The sequence below is a fragment of the Dioszegia hungarica genome (genome assembly GCF_025882075.1).
Source record: "Dioszegia hungarica strain PDD-24b-2 chromosome Unknown MKK02contig_32, whole genome shotgun sequence".
Taxonomy (NCBI): domain Eukaryota; kingdom Fungi; phylum Basidiomycota; class Tremellomycetes; order Tremellales; family Bulleribasidiaceae; genus Dioszegia; species Dioszegia hungarica.
Genome location: NW_026515781.1, coordinates 768,548 through 791,814, shown reverse-complemented (window position 1 = coordinate 791,814; position 23,267 = coordinate 768,548). Strand labels below are relative to the sequence as shown.

At 56.6% G+C, this 23,267-nt stretch overlaps 10 protein-coding genes across 10 annotated transcripts; 6 read left to right on the top strand and 4 right to left on the bottom strand.

Moving 5' to 3' along the window:
- Nucleotides 1–167: 167 nt before the first annotated feature.
- On the top strand, nt 168–1,480 carry MKK02DRAFT_41621 (uncharacterized protein; the record flags this gene model as incomplete). Its single annotated transcript, XM_053091634.1, has 4 exons — nt 168–546; nt 597–656; nt 703–1,292; nt 1,343–1,480. 4 exons carry the CDS (start codon nt 168–170, stop codon nt 1,478–1,480), a joined length of 1,167 nt encoding a protein of 388 aa, XP_052941757.1.
- A 1,539-nt stretch (nt 1,481–3,019) lies between these two features.
- MKK02DRAFT_35679 (putative histidinol-phosphatase) lies at nt 3,020–5,891 on the bottom strand (the record flags this gene model as incomplete). Its single annotated transcript, XM_053089240.1, has 4 exons — nt 3,020–3,154; nt 4,824–4,970; nt 5,026–5,670; nt 5,733–5,891. 4 exons carry the CDS (start codon nt 5,889–5,891, stop codon nt 3,020–3,022), a joined length of 1,086 nt encoding a protein of 361 aa, XP_052941756.1.
- Nucleotides 5,892–6,156: 265 nt separating this feature from the next.
- On the top strand, nt 6,157–9,386 carry MKK02DRAFT_41616 (Retinoic acid induced 16-like protein-domain-containing protein; the record flags this gene model as incomplete). Its single annotated transcript, XM_053091633.1, has 6 exons — nt 6,157–6,267; nt 6,319–6,356; nt 6,413–6,496; nt 6,543–6,637; nt 6,684–6,939; nt 6,989–9,386. The coding sequence occupies 6 exons, from the start codon at nt 6,157–6,159 to the stop codon at nt 9,384–9,386; spliced, it is 2,982 nt and encodes a 993-aa protein (XP_052941755.1).
- A 193-nt stretch (nt 9,387–9,579) lies between these two features.
- MKK02DRAFT_35677 (WD40-repeat-containing domain protein) lies at nt 9,580–11,463 on the bottom strand (the record flags this gene model as incomplete). Its single annotated transcript, XM_053089239.1, has 8 exons — nt 9,580–9,594; nt 9,643–10,065; nt 10,129–10,260; nt 10,306–10,402; nt 10,452–10,629; nt 10,794–11,097; nt 11,162–11,327; nt 11,426–11,463. The coding sequence occupies 8 exons, from the start codon at nt 11,461–11,463 to the stop codon at nt 9,580–9,582; spliced, it is 1,353 nt and encodes a 450-aa protein (XP_052941754.1).
- A 684-nt stretch (nt 11,464–12,147) lies between these two features.
- On the top strand, nt 12,148–13,146 carry MKK02DRAFT_21519 (ClpP/crotonase-like domain-containing protein; the record flags this gene model as incomplete). The annotated part of the gene is made up of 7 exons (XM_053086426.1): nt 12,148–12,256; nt 12,317–12,396; nt 12,445–12,591; nt 12,662–12,839; nt 12,896–12,973; nt 13,024–13,039; nt 13,104–13,146. 7 exons carry the CDS (start codon nt 12,148–12,150, stop codon nt 13,144–13,146), a joined length of 651 nt encoding a protein of 216 aa, XP_052941753.1.
- Nucleotides 13,147–13,527: 381 nt separating this feature from the next.
- MKK02DRAFT_41613 (mitochondrial ribosomal protein S25-domain-containing protein) lies at nt 13,528–14,611 on the bottom strand (the record flags this gene model as incomplete). Its single annotated transcript, XM_053091632.1, has 3 exons — nt 13,528–13,911; nt 13,960–14,131; nt 14,184–14,611. 3 exons carry the CDS (start codon nt 14,609–14,611, stop codon nt 13,528–13,530), a joined length of 984 nt encoding a protein of 327 aa, XP_052941752.1.
- Nucleotides 14,612–14,843: 232 nt separating this feature from the next.
- Nucleotides 14,844–16,850, top strand: MKK02DRAFT_21179 (uncharacterized protein; the record flags this gene model as incomplete). Its single annotated transcript, XM_053086373.1, has 10 exons — nt 14,844–14,924; nt 14,974–15,033; nt 15,095–15,361; nt 15,421–15,511; nt 15,577–15,727; nt 15,785–15,890; nt 15,938–16,072; nt 16,117–16,229; nt 16,277–16,490; nt 16,539–16,850. 10 exons carry the CDS (start codon nt 14,844–14,846, stop codon nt 16,848–16,850), a joined length of 1,530 nt encoding a protein of 509 aa, XP_052941751.1.
- A 1,386-nt stretch (nt 16,851–18,236) lies between these two features.
- Nucleotides 18,237–19,348, top strand: MKK02DRAFT_30938 (uncharacterized protein; the record flags this gene model as incomplete). The annotated part of the gene is made up of 2 exons (XM_053088175.1): nt 18,237–19,089; nt 19,215–19,348. 2 exons carry the CDS (start codon nt 18,237–18,239, stop codon nt 19,346–19,348), a joined length of 987 nt encoding a protein of 328 aa, XP_052941750.1.
- Nucleotides 19,349–20,421: 1,073 nt separating this feature from the next.
- On the top strand, nt 20,422–21,392 carry MKK02DRAFT_21284 (HIT-like domain-containing protein; the record flags this gene model as incomplete). Its single annotated transcript, XM_053086390.1, has 3 exons — nt 20,422–20,810; nt 20,988–21,144; nt 21,204–21,392. 3 exons carry the CDS (start codon nt 20,422–20,424, stop codon nt 21,390–21,392), a joined length of 735 nt encoding a protein of 244 aa, XP_052941749.1.
- Nucleotides 21,393–21,563: 171 nt separating this feature from the next.
- On the bottom strand, nt 21,564–22,809 carry MKK02DRAFT_30936 (RNA polymerase II transcription elongation factor-domain-containing protein; the record flags this gene model as incomplete). Its single annotated transcript, XM_053088174.1, has 3 exons — nt 21,564–22,322; nt 22,371–22,543; nt 22,665–22,809. The coding sequence occupies 3 exons, from the start codon at nt 22,807–22,809 to the stop codon at nt 21,564–21,566; spliced, it is 1,077 nt and encodes a 358-aa protein (XP_052941748.1).
- Between the last annotated feature and the right edge of the window lie 458 nt (nt 22,810–23,267).

Genomic DNA, 23,267 nt, shown 5'->3' with positions numbered 1-23,267 from the left:
AACGGCTAACAAGTTGAACCGGCCAGCCACGTGGTATTGTGGTCACGTGCAGCTCCAGCTGCCCTGTACGTAAGCTGGCCAAGAGATTTTTGGTGCGCGAGGCAGGTCCACCATCAACCACTCATCCCACTTCTTGCGCTATATACGCCCCACCGATCTCTCACACAATGGCCACAGCACTGTCCAAGAAGCAACAAAAGGCGCTGCTTTTCCGTCAAAAGCAAAAAGCAAAGAAAACAGGCGAAGCCATCCCTGGAGATGTGCCCGAGGAGGACGTCGAGCCCGGAGATGATGATGATGCGGCCATCGCGCTCAAGAAGGGCGACACGGCCGGCGAGTCGTCGGCGACAGGAGCAGGGAAGAAGCGCAAGAGGGCTGTAGAGGAGAAGGAAGAGGAGGCGGAGGACCTGACGGACGGGCTGAAGGGCAAGGTTAAGAATGTCGGAAAGGGCAAAGGGAAGGCTTGGGAGGATGAAGGGGAGGATGGGGAGCGGAGCGCCAAGAAGAGCAAGAAGGAGATCAAGCAGCGGTTTATATTGTTCCTTGGTAAGCTGACTGTATTCTATTTGAGGCGAAGAGGTAGCTGATAATGATAGGCAATCTTGGGTTCAAGACCACTGTTCCAGAAATACAGGCGCATTTCCAGGAAGCTATAGGTTAGCTGCTCTTCGTATACCTTACCAAGCTCTTGCTGACTCTCAGGCCATCCACCAAAAGTCCGTCTCCTCACGACCAAGTCCGACCGAGCCGGCCAGCCCGAAAAGTCACGGGGTATCGCCTTCCTCGATGTCCCCTCTTCCGACGCCATGCAAGCCGCTCTGAAGCTACACCACACTCAGCTCGCCGGCCGGCGGATCAACGTCGAACTCACCGCGGGCGGAGGGGGAAAGAGCGAGGCTCGCACAAAGAAGGTGGCCGAGCGGAATGAGCGGGTGGGCGTCCAGCGGGTCAGGCGGGAAGAGAAGGAGCGGGAGGCGGGTATCAAGGAGGGAGTGGCGGTGGAGCATGCGCCAAGAGTGTGGGGAGAGGCGCAGGGGAAGGAGGCGATCATTGCGCGGGCGAAGGAGGGGAGGAAGCCAAGGGTGACGGAGCCGCCGAAGTTGGAGAAGGCACCAGCCGCGGCCCCAGCGCCAGCGAAGGCATCACAGGTCGCACCTGCGCCCGCCTCGGCGCCCGCAGACTCCACAGACAAGCCGGCAGTCGCAAAAGCAGCGGATGGACCCTCGAGCTCGACCGAGTACCAAGACGGGATGAAGATTCGAGGTGGTCGACGAGTCAAGGTGAAGGGAGCGGTGAGTCCTTATCTCTGAGCCGTCAAATCAGGATCTATGCTGATCTTCAGCCGCAAGGTGCTTCCGCATTACAAGGTCGCGTGTCATGGCAGGACCGCCAGGGCGGACCTCAGCGCGGCGGACCATCAAATCGAGGTGGAAAGCGATGGGAGCCAACGGGCGCAAACGCTCTCTCAGTGGGGTCATGAGGTTGATGGGAGGTCAATTTGTGTAGTCCAGCAATGCAATGCTTGTATGTATCATATCATGCTTCTTTAAGGCTCATACACTGAAATATTGACGATGGGTTCTGCTCACTACCTGATGCAGCACTAGCTTCTTCCCCACATCCGCATCCGCCTGCGTCACAACACTTCCCCCCTCATCGCCTCTCCTGTCCCGATCCACTCCGTCGTGTATGTCTGATTGGCTGCCCACAGCGAGGGGTATGGTGCTGTGACGATGAATGAACATTGGGTGATAGCGTTTGGGCGACTAAACATCTGACTTTGCTGAAGGGTGCGCGAGGGACTATCAAGCGTGCTCATTCTTCGAACACTGACCGGTCAGCTCAATAACAAGATCACGCAGCTAATGTTTGTTCATGTAAAAAACATGGGCAACTCACCAGGAAGCAGATACCCAACGTGGTCTGGGTCGGGCAGTCACAAGCGGTGCAGGAGCACTTCTTGGGCTCCACCACGGCCGTCACTGGGGCGGAGGGCGAGCGGTCGGCGCCTACTCCCAGGCCCAGAGCGCGCTGATCGACAGGGTGGGACGGAGCGGGAGTAGGGGTGTTAGGCTTGTGGGTGTTGGGACCGTCTGCGCACATTGCGGCTCGTGACATGAAGTAGGGTGTCGGAGGTGAGCTGAGCTGATGAAGAGGTGGACGAGTATGACGCTAGGCGACGTGCGGGTGGAAGTGGCGGTTTGAGACACTGAGGGGGGATGAGGATACCAGCCGTTCATATAAATGTTGGATTTGCTGGAGTCGAGACCTGATGACATCAGGGCCTACTCCTTATCCACGCGTCGCCCTCATCGCTTGGAGCTCCGACTGCGACGTCGCCCCGAAAGCTCGAAAGCCAAAGAAGAGGAATGAGGCAAACAAACATCTGCTGCGCTTCTGCTTCTTTGCTTCTCGGCAAGTGTGATCCTTGAGGGCCATTTTGTTCGATCAAAGTAGATCTGGGCGCGCCCAGCTGTGTGTATAGGGAGCGATCCAGCTTGGACAGACGGCATTGTGATGTCATTGATGGTGAGGATCGTGTGAGCCCGAGACGCGCATCACCAGGCACTGGCGGCAGATGGTGGCATCGCAGTGGATCTTGACTCTTGAGCTGGTAAAGGGGCACGCGTTGCAGGCCGCTCAGACACAGCAGCATCATATACAGTCCTGTCAGTAGGATCAGGAGTGTCGGGTCGTCAATGTACGATCTACAAGACGGCTTTGGGATATCCGAGTCGACCTCCACCAGCGTCGTGCCAGGACAGCTGCATCAGTCACTTGCTTTCATACTTTGCATTTCAAACGAGTAAGAATACCCATTATGTCTTACAAATTATACTACCACCCCAACACCGCCTCCCTATCCTCCCACTGGGTGCTCAACGAGCTCGAAGCCCTCGGGGTGAAGCACACCCTCCAGAACGTCGACTTTCCCAAATCCGAGCAAAAGTCCTCCTCCTACCTCTCCATCAACCCCAAAGGCCGCGTCCCCACCCTCCTCTTATCCCCCAAGGACCCCTCATCGGCACTCACAGAGTCCTCCGCTATCCTCCTGTATCTCGCCGAGGCGCACCCCGAGGCCAAGCTCGCTCCAGCCATCGGCTCGCCGGACCGCGCCCGCTTCCTCGAGGTCTACGCGTACATCTCCAACAACCTTCTTCCGGCTCTTCGGGACTGGGTGTATGCGGACAAGGATGGAGATGAAGAGGGAGCAAAGGGAGTGAGGGATCTGGCGCAGAGGCGGATGAGGCAGAGCTGGGCGTATCTTGACAAGCAGCTCGAGGGGCGGGAATACCTGGCCGGGAAGGAGGTCAGCGTGGCGGACTATCTGGCAGCAGCGACTGTTAGCTGGACGGACAGCATCCAGGAACTAGCGGAAGGAGACGGGAATGGGAATGGGAATGTGAAGAAGTGGGTCCAGCGGATGAAGAGCAGGAAGAGCTGGGAGGAGGTGGTCAAGCGGGAGGACGGTTGGGTAGTGCGGGAACCGCCTTTTGAGCAGGAGCGTAAAGAGTAGGCAGGATGACAGTGTAAGAGATGACTACAGTAGCAGCGGATGCGCTGGGAGGATACGAGTAATTCATCTAGGACACAAAGATTGCCATACTCGGCCATCATCGAAAATGTCGCTCGGGCCAACTACAACTCACCTCTGACTGACGTCTGACGATGGTAGACCCGGAAATACGACTCCGAAAGACAATCAAAGAAGCCGCCGGGGCCACAATGCCCACTCAAAGGAGTCTGTGTGTGATCTCAACGACGATCCCGTGGAGTAAGTGATCATTAACCGGGATTGAAGTGTCGGTGGCCACACACTCGAGCGGGGAACCTGAAGGATGGGCTTCTCGGACGAGATCGTAAGTCGGTTACCGCATGTGATCACAGCTAGAAGCAGGCTATATAATATACGCCAGGTCACGATCGCCCTCATCCCCTGCGCCACCCACCATGCCTTACAAGCTCTACTACTACCCCAACACAGCTTCCCTCGGCCCTCACTGGGTCTTGATCGAGCTCGAAGCCCACGGCGTTACCCACACACTATCCCATGTCGACCTAGACGTCCCGGCGCTGGAGCAGATAACCCACGCGTACCTGTCCATCAACCCTCTCGGACGCGTCCCTGCCCTCCTTCTTGACCCCGATGACCCCTCAACGGCGCTCACCGAGTCGGCTGCCATCCTCCTCTTCCTCGCCGAGACTCATCCGGCCGCCCACCTGGCCCCTCCACCCGGGCACCCGGCTCGCGCAGCCTTCCTCGGCATATACACCTACATCGTCAACTCCCTTCTTCCTGCTCTTCGGGACTGGACCCACCCAAAAGATGGCGAGCCGGCAGGAAGGAAAGCAGTGCAGGATCTGGCGGGCAAGAGGATCGTGCACAGCTGGAAGTACCTGGATGGACTGCTCGAGGGGAAGAGATACCTGGCGGGGGGAGGCTACCCGAGCGTTGCAGACTACCTCGCAGCCATGACTGTAAGCTGGACAACGGGGACGGAGCGGATGGCGCTCAAGGAGGATCATCACAATGTAAAGCGCTGGATAGGGGATATGAGAGCGAGGGAGAGCTGGAAGGAGGTGCTCAAGAGGGAGGTGGGGTGGGTGGTGAGGGAACGAGAGTGTGATCAGGAGTTGGACTTGTCAGATTAGGTTGTTATAGCTTTCTATCTTATCTGCTCCAGTCATCTATGTCATCTTTTATGTGAGTGCCAGAAGGGATGGCTGAAGATGTTCTCGGCGAGCTCGACCTCAACCCGGCGTGATCTTGCTTGCACAGCTCCAGTGGGTTCCAGCTCGCCCGCCGCATCTGCCGTCCCCACATCCGTCCGTCGTGGCGCCAGGTAGTAGATGCTCTTCATCCCAAGGGACTCCGCATAGTCCCGGAGACGGTGATAATTCAGCCCGACTTGCGTAACGCCGTGCGAGTCGTCCGAGAAGCAGAACCGCCCGCCAGATTCAATGATCAGCTGCTACGTCAGCTCATCTCACTCCGGCATGACACTCTCGCTCGACCGTACTGACCTCCGCGATAGGCCGACATAGATACGCCGTGTTCCATCCCTTCCTGAATGCCGCCGTGTTCATCTCAAACAGCGCCCCTATCCGCACACCTTCCTCGACATTCCGCCGTATCGCCTCCCACACTCCTCGCTCCCCTTCCCGGTTCAGCTCTGGGGATCGTACGTCCAGCTCGGGCGTCCAGAGACGGAAGAGGTCAAAGTGACCTATAACCTCTGGGCGGAGGGTACGGATCATGTGGAGTTGTTGGTTTAGGTAGGCGAGGATAAAGGGGCGTAGCTCGGATGATGAAGGGGAGTAGGTGGGTTGGATTTGGAGAGGGGAGGTCTCGACCGTACCGAGCTCTGAGAGTGGTGATAGTGCCGCGCTACTTCCAGTTTGGCCACAGGCGTAGACCGCCCTGAGCCAGGTAACGCGGTCGAAATCGATCGGGATTCCGCCGACATGATGCACGCTCCCGACAATGTACTCTATTTCCGGATGCGAAGCGAGCAGGTCGATGGTACGCTCCAGGTCTAGGTCGGTGATGTAGTCGCTTTCAAGGCCGATGAGGAGGGTGATCTGATCGGCGTACTTCCGTTTCAGGGATAATGCGGTGGAGAGGAAGGATTGGTAGGCGGCCTGGAGATCTGCGATGCTAAGGTCTGCCTACCCAGGCAGTCAGCTTCAGATTGAACTCGATAGCGTGATTACAAGCCACTTGAACTCACTTCTTCCGGATACAGGTCCTCCACTCTATACCGCGGCGCATGCTCCGTCAAGCCATACACCTCAAACCCCTGCTTGATGGCCTCTATGACAATGTCCTCCAGATTGTCTTTAGCATGCCGACAAAATTGGCCAGAGTGGGAGTGGTGGCTGTGAGGCATGCTTGCCAGTCCTGGACTGTACTCTAATTGATAAGGTGTCAGAGCAAACAGGTAATAAGGGCACAGTCGACAACCTGTTCCGACTCGGGCTTCGTCTCATCGGCTTGCATCTCAACCGTGCCTGAGTTGGCCGGCCAACTCCACATTCCTTAAACTATCTTTCAGCTCTCCCCTTCTCCTTTGTCCTCACCAAAGCACGCCAATAATGCCACCTAACATATAGCAACCTCGCGCAGATCCGATCAGATGCGGCGAGTGATACGATATGGACGTATCCACCTTCTTCAGCCGGCTCGTCCAGCCAGCGAAATCCCAAGGGGCCGTGTGCCAGCCGGATGACCTGGGGGACTTCGACGCGGCGTGGAAGGCTATCCAGGTGAGGGCTCATCACTTCTTAAGAAGCATGAAGACAAGCTGAGGGTATAAGGATACTCTGGATCATCCAGATGAGCGACAATTGGTCAGGTGCGCATGCAAAATCTTGAGCTGGGAGGTAAGATCGTCGAGCTGACAGAGAACAGGGGCATCGCGACGACAGAGGTCCCAAAGCAGCTGCAGCATATAGTCGACGCTATGGTTTGTGAGAATGGTCGGATAGAGGAGGAGTGAGTCGGACGTTGGTCGGAGCAAAGGCAGGACTGATGGGTTCAGCGAAACGGGCCCCTGTTTCGAGTATCTGATTCGAAATGATCTCCTGTCCACACTTGTCAAATCATCCGAACCAGACCGGCCTCATGGCATCAAGGGTGAGCTAAACTCCAGTCAAGACGATGCGAGGCTGATGAAACACAGGCGAGGTCGTACGGTCTCTCAACAATCTCGTTGTCCTCCTCTCTGACCGCTTTCTCAACCACCACGCAGTACACGGGCCGTTGCGCCGCCTGTTGCGTTCATGTGTTGGAGATAACCCAATAGAGGGCGAAGTAGAGACTTCAAAGCGGATCTTTGGGGCGGCAGGAATGGAGGTGCGAAAGAGAGGGACGGACGCAGAGACTGAGGCGGACGTGGTGGATCTGATGTGTATCCTCTGTTCAAAGATGCGCGCATGGTACGCTCAGTGACTCTCTGCTTAGTGAAAGATCTAGCTGACATCTTAGCCCTCCACTACTCCTCATCTTCTTCCACGATAAGGCTCCACCGCCAGCTCGTACCGAAGCTGCCCTAGCCCGCACCCTGTCCCCTACCCCGTCGGCCGTCACCTCGCACACCCATCCCCCTTCCCGGCGTGCCCATTCCGTCCGCTCCGGGGAACAGCGCTTCGAGTTCCTGCTTTTCTCCTACCTTTTGCGGTTCGTCCATCGGGAAGGTCGGACGGGCGATTTTGCTCGAGCCGGCCTGCTATTTCTATTCGATATAGCTTTCCTCCCTCTCTCTGACCCGACTTCGGCAAAAGGGAGCCAAGACGCGCTTCAGGATGCTCAAGATGCCCTGGGAGAGTATATCCTAGATGGAGATTTCGCGGAGGTGATGGCGGCTGCCATCGGTGCGGTGTACTCGCTCTTACCCTCGAAAGTGAGGATACCGGGATTGGGGGAACAGGCGGATGAGGAGCAAGCAGGCGGACCTGGGGGAGGCGGGATGTACCTCGGCGGCCGAATAAGTAGGGAAGGAGGAGCAGAGCTGCCGAGCACCGGGGACGAGGACGTTCGGACGCAGCTTGACCTCGTCATCAAGCTCTTTGCTTTCCTGCAGGACATCATCACCCGCTGTTCCTCCTCGTACCTCGCCGCTTCTGCCGAGGCTTCTCCGTCCAACGCACAGATCGTCGGCGCGGCGGTATCGGACTCCACACTCGACGCGATCCAGATCTCCTTTCTCGACAACATCCTCTATCCTTCCATCCTCGAATCGTCTTCGGCGGACGGTACGTCGGTAGCGGTGTTGACCTACCTACACGTCATCCTGTCAAATATCGACGATGGCCCGCTCCTCACGCGTCTACTCCATTTCCTGCTGGATACGGAGTCGGATGAGGCGCCCCGCTTGGCACCGCACCATCAGCCGAAACGGGGAGGAAGATATCCTGCTTCGGTCGACAACGGCGAGGGAATTGGGCAAGGCGACTACTTCATCGATGCGGGCAAATTCACGCTGAAGGATCTCATCCTGGACAATCTGTCCTCGGGGTACGCAGCGTCAAGGACGGCGGCACTCCAACTACTCCAGACGATGCTGCAGGAGCACTGCGCTTCGTCTGTGGATGGTCTGCTCTCCGTCACTCGCCTTCTGCCGGGCGAGCAGCTCCCCCCGCTGCCATATCCACCAGAAATTGGTCTCTACTCCACCGTCTTATCCGTCCTCAACCCATCTGCACCGCCATTCGACCGCTCTCCTAGCTTTTCGGCCTACCTCGTCGACATCCAGTCCGCCCTCCAATCGGACCGGTGTTGCCGTTTAGATCAGCTCCAATCGATATTCACCTCGGACGAGGACCAAAAGGCGGAGATTGCAAAGGCGAAGCGAAAAGCTGTGCCGCCGCATAGGCTGAGCCCGAACGATCCTGTCATGCGGGAGATCACTAGGGGTTTGAAGGAATGGATGACGAGGACGCCAGACGAGAATGTGGCGCTGGCGGCGGTCGTCATCATTGTGGCGGGTTGTGCGAGACGGAGCCTGGAGGGGTGGATGACGATGGGTGGAGAGGAGCAGGGGGAGGTCGACGCGTGGGCCGAGAGAGTGGAAGGAGGGTATGATTCGGATAACGATGACTTCCCTCTACCCTCTTCAGATACCTCTCATCCACCGCGGGAACGCCAACCGGTCGTGTTTCAGCTCCTATCTGGCCTGACCAACCAGGTCGCACGCCTCCGAGAAACGACTCCAGGCTTCGACCGCTTCTTGTCTGATAGGCGAGCCGGACTACTCTTCGCGGACCATATCAACGAGGCCATCAACCTCGCCCTGGACCCGACCATCGGCGATACGTTCGGTTCCGTGCCGGCGCTAGCAGGTACACCGGGCCTCGCCCCACCCGTCACGCCGGCCAAGGAGGGACGGACGAGCCTCGCGGGGAGTATCAAGGGTTTCTTCTCGCCGAGGCGCAACTCGTCGTACACCTCGGCCGGCGGAGTGGAAAGTCCCTCTACGCTCCCGGTGACGCCGTCGACCGCGGAGGAGAATAGGGATGCAGACGAGGCGGCGGCGGTGACGATCGCGAGTGGCGCAAATGTGGTCTCGCTTGAACCGATGGCGGATCTGGCGGGACCATGGGCGTCCTCGGCAGCTCAGGCGAGACCGGTGACCTTCAGGTCCGTCTCGGAATGGAGCAGGGAGGACGATACTGCTACACCGCCCATCTCGACACCGGCCGGAAGGAGGACAGGCAGGGAATCCGCGGGAAGAGGATCAAAGGAAGAAGCGGGTCCGGCAGAAGCTAGCCTAGACCAGATTCTGGACAACATCGTTATCTTGGAGGAATTCTTGAAGGAGGTCATTGCGGTCATTATTGCAAGGCGGGCTTTGCGGGTTGATCCGGTTCGATGTGCGGCGAAATAGAAGGTAGAGGAAAGGGAAAGAGGAGTAAACCTAGCATAGCGCATACATATTCCGGTCCGGCTAGATTATACCTGGCCGATATAGTTGGCGGTTGTACAGTATGTATCTGGACATTGCACTCGGAAGGCCGAGATCCCGTATCTGAATACACTGTATATCCAATATACCGTGCGGGTGATTGGGCAAGGATCTTCTATGGTGTCCATATCTGCCTGATCAGCTGGTCCTGTCGAGCGCCGCAGCCATACGAGCTCACCTTGACAGTCTGATCCACACTGCCCGTCGCCAATACATTCACCCTCCTCACCTCCTGCACCGCCGCCCCATTGGCTCCTGCTGTCCCATTCACCTTCCCGTCCCCTCCCGCCGCCGCTCCGACCGTACCGCCCACCCCCGCTCTTCCCCACGCCATACACGTAACAAAGTGCCCATGCGCCTCAATCGTCTTTGTACACCTTCCCTGCGCGATATCCCAGATCCTGACAGTCTTGTCGTCTGAGGCTGAAAGGAGGTATTTGCCGCTGGGATGGAAGACGAGGGCTCGGACCCAATTGTCGTGTCCCGTGAATATGCGGAGACATTGACCTGTCTGGGCGTCCCATAGCCGGATGGACTTGTCGCGCGAACCGGTGGCTATGTAGGCTCCGGGGGATTTGGGGCGGGATTCGGCGGGTGTATTCTGGAGTGTAAGCTCGGTGGCTCAGGCCTTCGAGGGAAGGAATTTCTGCACCATAAAACTTACTTGTAGTCCTGCTAATTCTCGTATTGAGGGGTAGGTATTTACCGGTGCGAACACCGCACATTCCACAACGTGCTCGTGTCCGCGCAGTTCCGCCTTGGTCTCCCCATTTGAGAAGTCCCATACCCGAGCGGTCTATCTGGTCAGCTACATGCTACCATCGAGGCCTCCTTAGCCTACCTGATCACTCGAACAGCTCAACAACCACCGCCCATCATCCGAAGGAACGACCTCCCTGACCCAATCCGAGTGTCCCGAGAATGTCCGGACGCAATACCTGAATATCAGCTGAGGGCTCCTTGGTGACAATGAGAAGTTCAGCTCACCCGCTCGCTACCTCCCATACGCGCATCGTCTTATCTCTACTTGCAGAAACGAGCATATCTCCGCTAGGTGTGAACCGGACGGCGGATACCGAATGGTCGTGTCCGTGTAATGTTTTGACATTGGTGTATTCGTTACTCGTATCCCAGAGCTTGATCGTCAGGTCGGTCGAGCATGTCACTGAGTAGTCAGTCATGTCCCGAATATCCTCTCGACAGCTTCAACCTCATCCTGCTCGCTTGACGCCAATGACACCTCCCTCGCTTGCTCTCGTCATTCACTTCTCCCGTCCAAACCCTCTCGTTCCTAGTTCCCCCCCATCTCTGCGAGCATGTCCCACTCACCCATAAATGTCCCCCTCTGATCAAAATCCACATCCATAACCGCCTTCGTATGCCCCTTGACCGTCCGCTCCAACTCCCCACCCTCCCAATCCCAAACCTTGACCGTCGCATCCTCACTCGCCGACGCCAGTACCGTCCAGACCGGATGGAACGCGATCTTTGTTATTGGCGAGCGGTGAGATGTAAGGGTTTGTCGAGCGGGGAGGCGGGGGATGAAGGGGGCGGTGGAGGAGGAAGCGGTGGGACGGTGTGGGGAGGCGAGTTCTTGTATGAGGGCGGCGTTGCGGGATTCGAGGTCCATAATCTAAAACATGAGCTCGTGTGACCCCTTTGGTTACGCAGAAAATGGGAGGGACAGCATAACTCACCTTCTTCTGCAGACGAATGACACTGGTCCATTTCTTCTCCAATAATCCCACCCACTTGGCTTTCGGATCATCCACCTCAAAGTCCGCATTGTCCGTTTCTCGCTTGAGAGCATCATACGTCTCCCGCAGACCCGCCGAGTGGAGATAGGAGAGCATGGACTTGTGTCTGCTCGAGTGACCGTGATGGAAGTATGATGTGGCCGAGGAGGAAGAGAAGGAAAGCCTCGTTCAGCTGAGTATATACAGCGAGGAAAGAAGGCTTACAGCTCATCTTTCTGCCGTTCTGACAGGAGGCCTGACATGGTGTATCAAGCCTCCGCTAATGACGCTTTGATAGAAGCAGAAGAGTATGCGTCCAAGCTCAAGCGCTCGGATGCTCCGATGTTGACAGCTCCCGCGGTCCAGATGGCTGACCTGACCACCCAAGGTGTCGGTGCTGAAAGTTGAATAATGGTCGAAAGGCCGCTGTGCTCTCTTTGAGATTAATTCGCTTCTGTACGGGCCGCAATGAGGGGCGATAAGTGCCTAAGAGCTATGTGCTGGCGATGGATGATAGCGAGAGGAGTAAAGAGGGCAAGGTGGATCGTCGAGGTATGAGGAGTTTGTCACCCTTTCAGGCACGTATTCAAATTCAACGCACGGACCACCCTGAAACACCAAGAACCCTCGGGTATAGCAATTCCCGCCCAGTCCACCTTACATATCACTCTCTCAGGCCTAATACCATTGCCTTTGCCCCGACAGAAACCACAGAGAGACGTAAAGATGGACCTCCAACGCCTCAATGGACAATTCCACCGCTCGACAGAGCCGGCCCCGGGCGTGTTGCTGCTCGAATTCAACAGGTAAGCAGCGACCTCCTGGCTATTCGTCCCTTACAGGAGCACAGCTGATGGGCATAGACCCCCAGTGAACGTCTTTCACGAGCCGTGAGACTGATTCGTAACCTGCGCGGCGAAGACTGACAGACACTGACACCCGATAGCATGTGGACGGAGATGGGACAGATCGTTACTCGGGCATCGAATGATCCCGGGGTGAGAGTGATTGTACTGAGCAGTACTACTGACAAGACTTTCACTGGCGGGCTGGATTGTGAGCTTCTGTTTGTGCATCGGATCCGCCGGGAAGGCACAGAGAGCTCACAGAATGCAGTGACGGATGGCGGAGCACTAAGCGATCCGCGATACTCTGACCCCGCTCGGAAAGCTTTCGCGCTGCATGAGCACGTCATCGTAAGCCAACGTCCTCTGTGCAGTACAGACCTTAAGCTGATTTAGTAGGACTTCCAAAATGCCATCTCCACACTAGCGAACTGTCGTCCTCCCGTCATCGCCGCCCTACATGGCGCCGCATTGGGCCTGGCGATTGATATAGCCAGCGCGTGTGATATCCGCTTAGCAGCGGAGAACTCCAGCTTCGGTATAGTGGTGAGTCTCAGCTGGGTAGTTCACGATAAGGTCCGGTGAGACTGAGGCAGGACCAGCTGATCAAGAATAGGAGATCAACGTCGGCCTGGCAGCGGATATCGGGACACTCCAGCGGTTCCCCAAGATTGTCGGGAACGACTCGATAGCTCGAGAGCTGGCCTTGACTGGTCGGAAATTTGGGGCGGCGGAGGCAAAGGAGATGGGGTTCGTTAGTCGGGTCGTCAAGGGCGGGAGAGGAGAGGTCGTCGGTGAGTCTTGCCCTTGGTCAGCGGTCGGAACAAGCGAGCCCAAGCTGACCGTATAGCTTCCGCATTGGAGATGGCCAAACTCATTGCCGAGAAGAGCCCGGTGGCTGCTGTCTCGACCAAGCACCTGATGAACCGTGAGCTGGCTGTCTCCGATCAATCGGTGATATTAGCTGACGAGCGATAGATGCCAGAGATCACACGTTAGTCCAGCTGGTCGGGGAGAGAAGCTGCAATGACTGTACACGATAGCTGACGTACTTTCAGCGTTCGGGATGGACTGGAGTACACAGCAGCTTGGAACATGTAAGTATAGGTGCGGCAATGGGATCATGAGTAGAGCTGATTAGTACTCAGGTCCATGCTGCAGTCCACTGTGAGCTGTTCCCTTTTCCAATGTGCTCAAGCTGACCTACTAGGACACCCGTCAAGCGATGAAGGCTGTGTTGGCCAAAAAGTCAGCATCGTTCCCACCGCTCGGCCCGGACCCCAAGGCGAAATTGTAGTCAACATCCAGACGGAAAGCACTGAAGAGAGTCGTACTCGTATGGTTGCCTCAGTATGCACGTCTGTCTGCAGGGCCCATACCTACGCCGAGCACAACGCTGCCATCCTTCGTGACCGGTCTTCCCTCGAACGCTTTGAAGCCCGCAAATCCAATATACACCTCGCTCCACATCCAAGTCCTGCATCATGCCCTAGTCTGTATTGGCCTCTCCAAGATCTCCGTTATAAACTCCTCGTCCTCCATAGCCCTCCTCGGGTGAAATCGTTCCTCATCCTCCTCACTCCTCCGGTCTTCCGTTGATGCTGAGGACGATGCTCCTCCCGCGGTCGCCGCTGACCCGACGACAAGCGGCTCCGTCATCCCCATGTCCACCGGTGGTGGTAATCTCCACTTCTTGGCGTATCCCTGCCCGCCTGTAAACTCGCTAGATGGCAAGTTTGCCGATGGGACGGTCATGGACCACCGTGTGGGCTTTTTGTATTTCGAGGAAGGGGTGACATCCGAGGTGGAGGTGGTGTATGTAGCGAGGGTCGAGAGGGCTTTTGTCTCCTTGGCGTGGACACGTTCCTATTCTTGTCAGCTAGAGTTACGGATGACGAGCGAGAGACAGCTCACGAAAGGGTCTAGCCTGAATTCTGCGCCGTGCGCCCGAGCCTCAGCTTCAGCTGCTAGTGTGGCCAGTTCATGCCGGGCCCGGAGGTCCGAGAACTGGTTCACGGCCGTCTCGTACGCCTCCGACATAGGTACTTCGAACGTGTGGTGGAGATTGAGTGTGAAAGCGATGGTACTGACACGTGAGCTTCGCTCTTCCTGTGGACAAAGCGATCGTTATAGTTCACTTTTCGACCGTAGCGTACCCTCCCCTCTGCTCAAGCCTCGTCCACTCCTTCCCTCTCACCCCCTCATCCTCTTCCCCGCGCACTTCTCTCCCCTCCACAAGACTCGTCGGTCTCAACGCCTCAAAGGGGAAATCCATAAAGAACCGCCTTCGTATTCTATCTTCCTCATACACCACCCCTTCCGCCCTTGGCTTTCTCTCTCTCAGATGCTTCATCTGATGCGTCCGTGTTCGGCCCTCGGCGGAACGGTCCATCTTTCGCATTATCGTGTCCTGTGCGCCAGCCGGGCGGACGGGGGAGCGCCGGGATGGCTGGACCGGTGGAGGATTGGCGAGGACGGGATTGTACCATGTTGGTGGGGTACGAAGGAGGGTTGAGCGGAGTAGGCGGGAGACGGAGTCGGGTACTTGGGAAGCTAGTTTACGCATTGTGCTGGGGTGGGTGTATAGGAGGTAGAAAGTTGCATAGAATAGGCGGAGAGATATCTTGGTGGTGGATCGGCTGGGAAAGCCAAGGAGAAAATCCGGAAACCCCAGCCAAAGTATTATTTCCCCGGATTTCCGGGGTGGTGCGCGGACGACAGCGTCAGGCAAGGAATGTCACCGCGTCTGCTCTGATCCTCTCCACTCTTGCTTCACCTATCTGATATCATAGAACAAGATGGCACAGCCCAGAAAACAGGAGAAAGACTTCACGGCGGAGGTGGCGGCGCTGGTGCCGGAAGTGGAGGGGCTCGCCAAGGTTGGTCAGGAGCGATACCGAGAGGGAGGCAAGGAGCTGATGAATGCAGGATGGCAAGTTGATCGATGCCGTGGAGAAGATCACCGCTATGGAGAAGCAGACCCGAAATGTGAGTGCCGGTTGCTTCTCCAATCTGATCCATCTGGATGGAAGCCAAGCTGACTCCTTAGGCTGCCGACATGACTTCAACCGCAACCCTCCTCACCACTCTCGCTACCATCATCCACTCAGCAGGCGACCTCGACATGCTGAATCAACAACTGACGATCATGTCAAAGAAGCATGGTCAACTGAAGGAGGCGGTGGTACGCATGGTGGATGAGGCGATGAAGTGGCTGCCGGCGCTCAAGGAGAAGAAGGAGAAGGGGGAGTACAAGGGCGGGAAGGATCGGTGGTTGGAGTTGTTGAACACGCTGAGGGATATCACGGAGGGGAAAGTGAGCTCGATGGCCACCTCTGTGCAGTCCGTCAGAGACTTCAAAAGCTGACATGATAGATATACCTCGAACTGGCAAGAGCGAGGTTGACATTGTCCTTGGCGGAGCACCACGAGAAGCTCTCAGAATCAGCACCCTCAGAGCCGTCATGTGAGCTGCCCGAGCGTCTGCAGGCCTTCCGCGACAAGCTGACAAATCAGCGTCCACCTCGAAAGCCCCCTCTACCGCGAAATCTACCTCCGCCGAACCCGAGAAGAAGAAGGAGCCCACGACTGCCCGAGATCACATTGACGCTGCTGCGGATCTGCTGTCAGATATTCAGGTGGAGACGTATAGCAGTATGGACAAGCGGGAGAAGACAGAATTGTGAGCTATTTTCCGAGGGAGGATCGCGGGGCGTGTGGGCATAGCTGACAGATCTAGCATTCTGGAGCAAATGCGTCTCGAGAGCATGCGGGGAAACTGGACAAAGGTTCGAGTGGGATCGAGGAAGGTGAACCGGGTGTACCTGAAAGAGGAGGACGTATCAGTTAGTTCGATATTTCATACGATCGGTGACGACGGCTGACAGTCCAGGATCTCAAACTGCGCTTCTACGACCTCATCGTCCAGCTCGCATTGCAGGATGACGACTTCCTCGAGGCGTGCAACGCCTATCAGGCGGTGTGGGACACCAAGAGGATCAAGGACGATGAAGCAGCAGAGCGGAATGTGAGCTACCGTATTGTACAAATCAAGGCATAGCTGACAATCAGGTTCTGGAGAACATCATCATCTATGTCATTCTTGCGCCATACAACAATGAGCAAAACGACATGCTTCACAAGCTTTACGCAGACTCGAACCTCCAAAATGCCGAGACACACTAGTGAGCTACACATGACGCTCTTGTGTGGGGTACAGCTGACGTGTTAGCGACCTCTTGAAATGCTTTGTCACGAAGGAGCTCATGCGATGGCCTGGAATCGAAGAGCTGTACGGGCCCAAGATCAGGACATCGCCTGTCTTTGCACCCGACTCGGATCTCGGCAAGAAGACGGGAACGAATGCGGAGGGTAAGAAGCCGGAGGAGCTGGAGAAGCCAGGAGAGTGGCGCTGGGAGCAACTGCACAAGCGGGTTGTGGAGCACGTAAGCTTGCTCCTTCCGACCCATTTCAGGCTCCAGCTTACACGACAGAACATCCGAGTCCTCGCATCCTACTACTCGCGTATCCACATGTCCCGGCTTTCAGAGCTCCTCGACCTCCCACCCCTCACTACCGAACGCACCATCTGCAAGCTCGTCACCGACAAGACTATTTTTGCGCGGATAGACCGCCCGGCCGGCATCGTCACGTTCAAGAAGAAGCGGGATGCCAATGACGTGTTGAATGTCTGGTCGACGGACATTGGAAAGATGTTGGGACTGGTGGAGAAGGCGAGTCATCTGGTTTCCAAGGAGTATGCGATGCATGAGGCGAGTAAGGGCGGGAAGGGGGTCAAGGCGTGAGGTAGAGTGAGGATGGACGTATAGCAGTAGATGCATGAAATGAGAATATCGCTTCGTTGTCAGCCCGGACCTCTGTGAAGGTGCTCAAATCCGCCCTGCAACGCCGGGTTGTGTCAGTCAGGGATAACAGCTGGGATAACCAAATTCGAAAGCGTCGGGCCCTCGCATTGTGCGGTTGATACGTATATCTAAGACTGCACAGTGGGACAAAATCGTTCTTACGGTTCAGTTGCTTATCAGGGGGAATTCATTCTTGGGGAATATAACCGTTGGATGTGTAGGTCCCCGGTTCGAAACAAGTAGTGTATATGTTCTTAACACTTTCTTTGTTTTCTTGTTTCTGGGCCTATCGGTTGGCCGTTGAATCGATCCACATTCAACCATGTTACCATCCTCATTCCACCATCACCTTTTTTCGACATCGAATTCTAACAGCTGCCGGAAGGCGCTCGATGGGCAGGGCACCGCCGAATTGGCACCGAAGATGCACGGAGACACCTAAGTATGTAGCCGTTCTGACTGGTGAAACGGGATCGATACATTTGAAGAAATCTGACCAAGTTGGATCATATGTATTCGAATCACTGACTCTCTGAGCTCGCTGACCCAAACTCCATCCGCCCATCTGGCAGTCGCCAATTGGGACCAGCACGACTCCACAATATGCCTGCCGATCCAGTGAGCGATGCGTGTCTCTCTGAAAATGGCGAGTGCGACAAGCAGTCCTCAGCTGACGGGTGCGGGTGGACTATACTCCCGCTTACCCCGCCCTTCTTTCTCCCCTCCCTCCCCCAGAAAGTCTGCAACACCATGGAGACCGACCTGACCGCGTCTCGCCAACGTAGACAAAGCTGGCTGGAGCTCGTATCTGGTGAGATCCAAAGCTGTACAACGGCGGGATCTGAGTCTTAGTCGGAGTACTGGAACCTGGTAGCGCCTCGTCGAGCCTTCCATCCTGCTATGCAGGGGATCGGCCAGAGGCGCCAGTACGGAAGATCTATAAGGACAAGACAGGGGGGTCCCAAACCTGCATCGAGGCACAAGTGAATGAAACATTAGGTGGCCTGACTCGCCCCTCGCTTTCGCTTCTGGATTTGACCAACTCGGCGTGTCCCAGGCCAAGCATGGTCGGAGGGCGAGGATCATTCCGGAAGAATTGCTGAATGGTGAGGACCGCCCTCCTCGCCCTATACTCAAAGGAGCAACAAGGGTGTGAGGTCAAAGGAGGACGGTTAGCAAGGGTTTCAGCGTCGAATCACACTCGAGATAAGAATGAAAGCCCCCGCTCCTGCCCTCCTCTCATGCCCATCACAGTCCCAGTCGTACACATCTGTCCACAGCACCCAATTCCCTGACTTGCCAAGCCGTCACTCGAACCACACAGCCATGCCCCACTCAGAAGACATCCCACGCTGCGTTCTCACCGAATTGAAAGGCCCCGAGACTCAAAACCCCTTCTTCCGGATATGCGTGACCGGAACTGGCAGTGATGGGCAGGGTGAGGTCACGTTCGATGTTTACGACGAAGGCTTGATCAAAGGTCTGAGATTCTTGAAACCTGAAGGGCCCATACAGACACTGTTCCCCGGCGTACAGCCCGATCCCGTCACACAGCCTGCCACTGCCAAGCTGTTCGGCTCTTCGAGGACCTCGGTTCCAAGAACAGAGAAGACCCATACGCCCAGCAACGCGTCCTCTATCCCATATGATGAGGGTACAATTGTTGCGGCAAAGAGATTAATCCTCATCACCAACTACTACGAGATTGAGGAGGATCCCTACTCCATCGACGTCAGCCGAGCTTTCAATCTGACTGCAATTGCTGCCAAAGTCGGAGGAAGCATCTCCCAGTCCCTGGCCGAAGACGAGTTGCCAGGCTGGGTGAGGTTCAAACGTCACCATCGATCTGACGGGGCTCTGACACAGCTTGGGATCCGTCCCGCCGTCCGAACACAGGAGGCTGTCAGTGGGCGTCGTGCAAGAGAGCTGAGCAAGACGACCGCCGTCGCTTCGAACTCGGCGCCCACGCTGACACCAGTCGATGTGTCCGAGGACTCGTCCGAGACCATGTTTCTGAGGAAGGTCATGGAGGACTTTGGCTTGCAGCGATCCCCACACGTCTGCCTATGCGGGGCGGAGTCCCGCCAGACGGAGCTGACCATGGAGGACATCGAGGCTGTGCTGGACTTGGGTGTCACCGATGAGGTGGGGCCGCAGAAGATGGCTGGGGTCGAGCCTGGTCAGTACACCTGCATCCAAGTGTATCAGAGGGATCCCTAGCCAGAGCCTCAACGAGGGTATCTCCCTCACAGTGGTTGTTCGAGTCATTTGTGCATATGAATTGGACATGATGCTCAAGGACAGACATCTTACAAGCAGATGATCCCTGGCCGAGCCGCTTCCTGCCACATTTGAAACCTGAAACACACGGGGTAAGAGCCCCACGTCACCCCCTTACGGCACTCTTCAGGAACGAGGCACGGCGCCGAGAACTCTGAAGTGGAGCTCGTCTCTCCGAAACTTCTAAATTCCAACCCTGTTTGCTTGCATCAACGCGCCCGAACGCAGAGTAGTTAGCAGAAACCTCGGACCTATAGATCACGGGTGGTCGACAGTTTTGGGACAAGTCCCCGACGGAGAAGAAAGATCGAGTCGACGCCGCCCGACTGCGCACTGATCGTCCGACGCGCTCCACACTTTCCATCTTCCCGCACAACGCCACGCCGACGCCGACGCATTCCCTGTCCACCTCCGCGTGCAGAGTGGGGCAGTCTGGAACCTCATCAGGGACCGATCACCACAGGTACGAGTGAACAAAGTCACCTCGGGGAAATTCAGATCCATTCCGCGGCAGCGGCAGTTGACTCGACGAAGTCTCGACGACGTACACATCTCCGTAGCGCCGATCTTTACGGCGCAGATCGACTTCTTTGCCCGATCGCATCTCCATACCTTCAGGTACAGACCGTAAGTCCAGCTCTTTCCAGCCCTTTCCTGACAGCCTGTCTCCCGTCAGATATGCCTGTTAGGCTGTTACTCCGGGACCTGGATCCGCCAAGTCGGACCTTTCCTCCACTTGTCTCCACCTGTCTCCAGCGGAAGAGCTGCAACATGGGCGCAGGGGAGGTTGACACCTGCGCCCTTCCATCTCACATTCCATCCTCATCTCGCGCTGGTGTCTGAAAGCAAAGCTACGAGCTGATCATATTTCTCCTCCTGATCACGACTACTCTCTCCTCTCCTTGCTTACTTGAGACCCTTTCTCCAATCCCGCCCTGACCTGCTCCATTATACCCCATGTCATCTCCACCCCGGTCCTGACTACGACTATACGATGGGCGCCTGCTTGTCCCACCCCAATTCCAACGACAGCCCGTCCTCATCCCCTGCGAGGCAGAACAATTCCAATTCCGCAAGGCCTCCGCCCGCCGTCACCTCTGGCTCAGCAGCTCATACACGAGCTTCGGGCAGCACCAATACGCCCAGCAAGGGCAAGGGCAAAGCCACCACCTCTGCTCAGGCTCGCCGCAGCCGGTCATCATCCGGTCCACTCGACCCCGACTCTATCGAGATGTCCTCCGCCGCCGTCTTGCGCACCTACGCCACCCTCCCCTCCCCATCTACCTCCCTCCCCCCTCGCGTCCTCCTCTCGCACAACGCCTCCACGTTGGCCATATTCGACGCCTACCCTAAAGCCAAATACCACTTTCTCGTCCTCCCCCGATACCCCTTCCCATCGAACAACGACCCGGAATCGACCCGGTCCATCTGCCGCCTGAGCGACCTGGACGATCTCCGGAGTTTGTTGACGAAAACGACGAGGGATGCGAGGGAACAGATAGTGGGGCAGATGGCGGAGATGGCGAGGGAGGTGGAGGAGATGATTCGGGACGAGATGGTCAAGAGTGAGGGGTGGGAGTGGAGGATCGATGTAGGGTTTCACGCGATTCCGTCCTTGAAGTGAGTGCTTGTCGAGGCGAATGGAGGGGGTGGATACTGGTGGGACTGAGACAGGGCGAGGAAAGGGGGAAGGAGAGGGAGGAGGAGAGGGGAGGGAAGAGGAGAGGGGACCGGAGAGCCGCGAGGAGAGGAGAGCAGAGCAGAAGGGAGAGGAGAGGGGAGACAGCTGATCAGTAGGCATCTTCATCTGCATGTCATTTCGGACGATAGACTCTCGCCAGCGCTCAAGACGAAGAAGCATTACAATTCGTTCCGGCCCGACCTGGGGTTCTTTGTCTCAATAGCGGATGTGCAGCGATGGATACTGGACGACGACGACACGATCAGGGAGAGGGTAGATGTGAGATGAGCCTTGCTGTTCGGACAAAACGAGGAAGAGTTGATGATCCCCAGGCACTGCTAGGAACGCACTCACTCCTCGCCTCTCCCCTCACCTGCTTCAAATGCGACGAGCCACACCATAATGTCCCGAAACTGAAGAGTCACCTTGAGAAGGAGTTTCAGGAGGAAGGGCGGAAGGCGTTGGCCAGGATAAAGAAGACGGGGCGGCAGCGGACCAGTAGTGAAGAGGATATGTTTTGACGACGAAGGGGATCATGGCGGGCGGGTGGGGGCACGGGTGTATATACATGTAGCTATAGTACAAGGGGATATATGTAGATACAAGGTATTACGGTCATATGAGCACCAAGAAGAAATACCGTTAATAGACACCCCGCGGTCGCTTCCATCGTTCATCTCCGCGCTTCGCAGCTAGAGCCACTCCGACCCATCTCCAGTCAGGACCACCTTTGCCCCTCCCAAAGCCTCATCATCGTCCTCTTCGTCCTCTTCTTCATCGTCCTCATCTTCTTCATCTTCCCCCTCGGCATCGGCGTCGGCATCCGCATCCGCATCGTCGTCCGCCCCATCCGCCAGACTCTGCCCCAACAACATCGCAAACTCGTCCTCCTCTACTTCTGGCCCAGCCTCAGTCTCAGCCCCAGCCTCAGCCGCCATCTCCTCATCATACGCCGCGGCCTCCTCATCCGAGTCCTCAATGATCGCCGCCGACTTGATCTTTCCTTTGAAAGGTGTAGCAGGGGCTTTCGCCTTGGCATTGATCTTGGACTTGGAAGCTGCCGGTGCCGGTGCGGAGATAGGGACCGATTTTCTCGCACCGGCTTTGCCTCTGCCTTTAGCCGTTGCCGTTGCAGGAGTGGCATTGGCGGGCTGTTTCCGAGGGAGTGACTTTCCAGCTCGGACGGGGCGGTTGGCGGATGTTATCCCTGGAGCGGGAGCTGCGGCTGCCCCGGTGGGCTCGGACGGCCGAGAGCGTTTCGGGGGATTGGTATCCGTAGTGGTACCGACGGTGGAAACTGCGAGAGGGATGGAGGTGCTTGATGAGGATGAAGCGACGGACGTTCGGCGAGGGGATGCTTGGGTGGGAGCGGAGAGGGATCCAGCGGCAGTGGAGGCGGAACGGTTGAGAGTTAGGTGGAGTGTTGAGTGGAGGGGATGGAGGGTGAATGACTATAGAGTCAGCTTCGCCTTCACAAAAGCGAGAAAAGAAGAGCTCACGTTGGTAGCTTCGTCCCAGATCATCACGCACTCTCGGCTCTTGCCCGCCTCTTCTCGTGCGTCAAACACTTGCTGTCCGCCTGCAGCGAGGTCGAACTTGAGCTGCCGAGAGCCATTGCTCGTGTAGATTGTTCCGGGGGTGTCTGGCGTGATGGATGCTGGCTTGAAGTTGTCTAGACATCAGCTTCAATGACCGAGGCAATGATGAGAAGCTCGGTCGAGGCTGAGGCTCCAGGAAGGGATACGGTCCAATGGCTGACGGGAGCAGCAGGTCTGAGAGGTGATATTACTCACATCGCAGGCCGATAACTTCCTTGGCTGATCGCTTCCTCTTCTTCGAGCTGCTGGCATCCTGAGACGGATCGGCGATACCAGGAGCAAAGTGTAAGGGGAGGCTGACCCCTGTAGGGATAGAAGCAAGAGGGTGCGGAGCGGCCATATCGACGGGCTTTGGGGGTTGCAGGTCGTTCGATGCGAATTTTGCGGGAGCTAGGCCACAGGATACTTGTGCTTAGATCTGGATATGATTGATCCGAGTGATATGATAGATACAGGAGAGAGAAGGGTGTTGTCAAGTGGCTGACCTGCCTGAGTACCCTTTGTCTCTCCTCGTCTCCCGGCGGGGCGATCATCCACTGCGGGGCTCCAGTCCCGTCACGGAGATCGAAGCCATCCCCGTCTCCTATTGCAAGCTTAAGTTGGGTGAGCGGCGCGTGCGGTATCTTTGTCAGCCTCGTCCATATAACAAGTGCAGCTACATCTTGCCTATTCCTCATACCCGTCGGCGCAGTCGGCGCAAAAAGCAGAGGGAGTCTCCGGAATTGTATCACACATTCGTGGAAAGAACACAAACGGACGAGCAATCAGTCACGTCAACCTTTCTAGTCCACTGTATTG